At 62.1% G+C, this 4,345-nt stretch overlaps 1 protein-coding gene across 1 annotated transcript; it reads left to right on the top strand.

Annotated features, from left to right (window-relative positions):
- Nucleotides 1-106: 106 nt before the first annotated feature.
- Nucleotides 107-2,758, top strand: ETH_00019175 (uncharacterized protein; the record flags this gene model as incomplete). Its single annotated transcript, XM_013375695.1, has 1 exon — nucleotides 107-2,758. One exon carries the CDS (start codon nucleotides 107-109, stop codon nucleotides 2,756-2,758), a length of 2,652 nt encoding a protein of 883 aa, XP_013231149.1.
- Nucleotides 2,759-4,345: the final 1,587 nt, after the last annotated feature.

The following is a 4,345-nucleotide window of genomic DNA, read 5'->3' as shown; positions in this document are numbered from 1 at the left end:
ACCCTGCTACCACTGCTGCACGACGACTGATGATGCTCCTGCTGCTGCTGCTGCTGCCTGCGGCGCCCCGTGCTGGCAGCCCCAGGGGGTTGCGCGGCTTTCCTCAATGCCTCCGTTTGCTGCTGCAGACAGCTCGCCGCCGTCTCAGTCGCCAGGCGGGCCTGAAGCAGCAAATGACATTTTGCTGCGTCGCTGCCGCTCCACTGCAGCAGCTGCTGCCAGCTTTCTTGACGCATTTCACCAGAGACAAAGGCAGCAGAAGAGTTCGGACCTCCGAAGCAGAAATGAGGCTTTCCATTCCCTCAAGCAGTGGCGAGCCCCCCCGAAGCACAGCAGCAGCAGCAGCAGCAGCAGCAGCGGCCGCCGCGAGGAGCAGCTGGCGGGCGCCAGGGGGGCCCCCAGCGCTGCTGCTGCTGCTGCTGCTGCTGCAGAGCGGGCGCGGCGGCAGCAAATGGTGGGGGAAATGGCCGCGCTGTTTAGCCGGCTGTCTTTGAGCAAGCAGCAGCAAGCTGCTGCTGCTTGCAGGCAAACCCTAGCGCGTCTGGAGCAGCAAAAGGCGCAGCTAAATTCTCTTATAAACCGCCTCAGCCGCTCTGTCTCTGCAACAAAAGCAAAGGGGGCCCTCATCAAAGAGCGTTCTTTCCAGCTGCAGCTGCTGCTGCAGCAGCAGGAGAGCAGCAAGGGGCCCCAGCGCAGACGCATACCCGCCAGTTTGCTGCTGCCGCTTCCCGAGTTCAGCCCCAGCAGCGCAGCAGACGGGACGCAGCAGCAGCAGCAGCAAACACAGCAGCAAACACCCCAGCAGCAGCAAACACCGCAGCAGCAGCAGCAGCAGCAGCAAACAGACCCCTGGCGCCGCGTGCTGAGGCGCACGAGGCCGCTGCGGCGCAGAGCGTCTCTGCCTGCGGCTGCGGCGCTTGCGAGGACGCCCAGGCCAGCTGCAGCAGCAGGATCTCCTGCAGAAGCAGCAGCAACCCCTTCAGCTGCAGCAGCAGTAGCAACGCCCGAAGCAGCAGCAGCAACACCGGCAGCAGCTTCCTGCGGCGGCACCGCGTCACCATTTTCCCCCCTGGATGCAAGAAAAGCCTCCCTGGCAGGGGCAGCCGCCCCAGAGGGAGCAGCAGCAGCAGCAGCAGCAGCAGCGATAGCTGCTGCTGCAGACCTGTCAGAGGCGATTGAGCGCTTCCGCAGCAAAACCCGCAGCGCGAGTTTGTGCTGCTTCTCGAGAGACAAACTGAGTCTGAAGAAGCAGCGGCTGGGGCGTCGTCAAGCGACGGAGCTGCTGCTGCAGCAGGCGGAGGCTGCGTGCGCTGCTGCTGCTGCTGCTGCTGCTGCTGCTGCGGGCGCCGCTGCTCCTGCGCAGTGCCACGGGGCCCTGCTGCAGGCCCTCATGGGCCTCTCCCGGGCCCTTTCCTTGGAGCTGCTGCAGACGCAGCAGCGCATGCAAATGGCAGATCTGCTGCAGCAGAAGCAAGCAGCAACAAGGGGAGGCCTGGAAGCAGCAGCACTTCAGTCGCTGGGGCATCTGCTTCTGCCAATAGCGCAATCTGCTGCTGCTGACGCAGCACCGGGGGCCCCCCACGGGAGGGCCCCCCAGGGGCGGCCCCCAGGCCTGCTGCTGGGGGTCTCCGGCCCAGGGGGCCCCCACGGAGGGGCCCCTGGGCTGTCTTCGGGGGTACTTGGCAGCTCTGCTGCTGCTGCTAGCGAGCAGCAGATGTGTGGGGAGGCTTTGGCGCTGCGTGCAGCAGAACCCCTAGCAGCGGAGCAGCTCGACACTGCTGCAGGAGCTGCTGCTGCAGCTGCTGCTGTTGCTGCTGCTGAGGCGGAAGGCCCCACTAACGCCGCCGTCGCCGCCGCCGCTGCTGCTGCTGCTGCTGCTGGCAGCAGCGACGGGGAGAAGGGCGGGCGCAGCAGCTGCAGCGGCTGCAGCGAATGGAGCGAAGATGACAGCAGCTTGTTGGAAGCCGAAACTGACTGCGAATATCTGCTGGGGCGGCAGCTGCTGCCATATGAGCGAATGCTGCTGAAGTTTCGCATGCTGCGGCGGCGCGGGGTGGCAGCAGCAGGAGCAGCAGCAGCAGGAGCAGCAGCAGGAGCAGGAGCAGCAGCGGCGGGCCCCGCGGAGGCGCAGCTGGTGGAGGAGCTGCTGCAGGCCGTGGAGGAGGGGGGCGCTGCTGCTGCTGCTGCTGCTGCTGCTGCTGCGGACTCCCTGGCGCCCGAAGACGAGGCTGACGTGTGGGGCCTCTGGGGAGAAGAAGCAGAAAGTGAAGCAGCAAAAGTCGAAAGTCTTTTGACTCTGGTGCAGCAGCTGCAGCAAGCTGACATGCAGCAGCAAGCTCTTTCCCGCAGCTTGCTGGCTTCGAAGCGCCCAATGCCCAAAGAGGAGGCGATCCTCCACGCCTTCTTCCAGGGCCCAGGGGGGCCCCCAGAGGGGCCCCCAGGGGGCCCGCGGAGGGGCCCCCCGGGGGGGCCCCTAGGAGGGCCCCCAGGGGGGCCCCCTGGGGGGCCCCCAGGGGTGCATGCAGGCAGCCAGGGTGTAGGTGTAGAGACGCCAGCGGGCGCAGAGGCGGGAGTAGATAGGGGCAGGGGGGCAGAGGAAGCAGCAAAAAGAAAAATGAAATTAAATGAAAAGGATGAGACAAAAGTTGGCGCTTTCCCCTCAGCGGAGTGTCTGTACAGGGCGCACTATTTGCTGGGGCCCTGGAGAGCCAATTTGCTGTCGGTGTCTCAGCCTGAAAACGAGAAAGCTGCAAACTGAGGCCGCTGCTGCTGCTGCTGCAACTGCAGCAGCAGCAGCTGGCGTGGGACTTCGGCTCAATGGCAACTCAGGGGGACCTAAACCCTCCCTTGCTGCACTCTGTCGCTTTGCTGCGGCTGTCTGCCTTTTCTTTTTCTCGTCTTTTTCGAGCACTTGTGTCTTTGTCTCTCCCTCGAACCTACAGCAGCAGCAGCAACAGCAGCAGCAGCAGCAACAGCAGCAGCGATAGCACGTACACGCTAGATATGATCTTTTCATCGCGTGCACCCCGCAGCTTCCCTGGGTGTGTCTATGCACAGATGCTGCTTATTTTTCTTGCTAAACCCTAAACCCTAAACCCTAGGCCGACAGCCGTGGGTAGCAGCATTCTAGAGGCACTGCCAGTGCCGTAATCCCTAAACCCGAATCCCTAAACCCTAAACCCTGGACGAGCTGGACCCTAAACCCTAAATATTTAGCGGAAAGCCAAGTCAAGGCGCATGGCTTCAAAGCCCCAAATGGCTCTCAGCGTTGCGGGCCTGCAGCTGAGACAGGCAAACAGACCCTGTTGCTGCTGCTGCTGCTGCTGCTGCTGCTGCTGCTGCAGTTGCTGCTGCTCCCTGCCGGCTGCCAGCCGTGCGAACCCTGCTACGCCTGCTGCTGCTGCCGCTTACAGCAAGCACTCTTGCTGCCGCCGCAGAAGCAGCAAGAAAAAGTACTTGCTGCCAGTTGCTGCAGCAGCAGCAGCTGTCCAGCCCACCGCTGAACAACAGCAGCACCTCCGCTGAAGAGAGGCAGGCAGCAGCCAAAGCAGCATCTGCTGCTGCTGCTGTGGCCGCTGCCGTTGTCCAGCAGCAGCAGCAGCTGCTGCTGCCGCTGCTGCAGCTGCTGCCGTCGCACAGAAGCAGCCACAGCTCTTGCTGCTGCGATTGCTGCAGCAGCCAATGCGCAGCAGCAGGAAAGTTGGCTGCTGCTGCATGCATTAAAATTAGTGTTTCTAAAAATGTCCAAACAAAGCCAAAAATGCAAAAAGAAGACACCAGGAGCTCCGCAGCAAAGAGCCCGGCGGCCCACCGGGCCAGACCCACAGTCGCGCCCACAACTGCTGCTGCTGCTGCTGCTGCTGCAGCAGCAGCTGCTGCTGCTGCTACGGAGCAGCACAGCAGCTCGTGGGCGGCGGGGGAGGCCGGCGAGGTTGTTTCAGTCGTTTAGTTTCTTGTTTCAGTCGCTGCGCCTTCCCTTTTGGTCTTTCTTCATTTCTCTTCTTCTCCCGCTGCAGCAAACAAGCAGCACTTGCTGCTGCCTCTGTGTGGCTGATTTAAAACCCTTAAGGGTCTCTAAACCCTCCCCGCTTCTGTGCTTCCCGCTGCAGCAGCTAGGTATTTGCTGCAGCGCAGCAGCAGCTAGGTGTTTGCTGCAACGCAGCAGCAGCAAATAACCACATGCTCGTTAAGATGCGCTGAAGCAGGACATTGGGGTGTGCGTGCACCTGGTGTGCGTACACCCCACGCAGTTTGCTTCGAAACCAAATGAGAAAACATAAACCCTAAACCCTAAAACCTAAACCCTAATGATAAGTGTGGCAAATGCAAACAGACAGCTGTAAAG

This window comes from Eimeria tenella, genomic scaffold (assembly GCF_000499545.2).
Source record: "Eimeria tenella Houghton genomic scaffold, Eth_scaff3, whole genome shotgun sequence".
Taxonomy (NCBI): Eukaryota; Apicomplexa; class Conoidasida; order Eucoccidiorida; family Eimeriidae; genus Eimeria; species Eimeria tenella.
The sequence above is the reverse complement of the archived record's forward strand: the minus strand, read 5'-3'. Positions and strand labels throughout refer to the sequence as shown.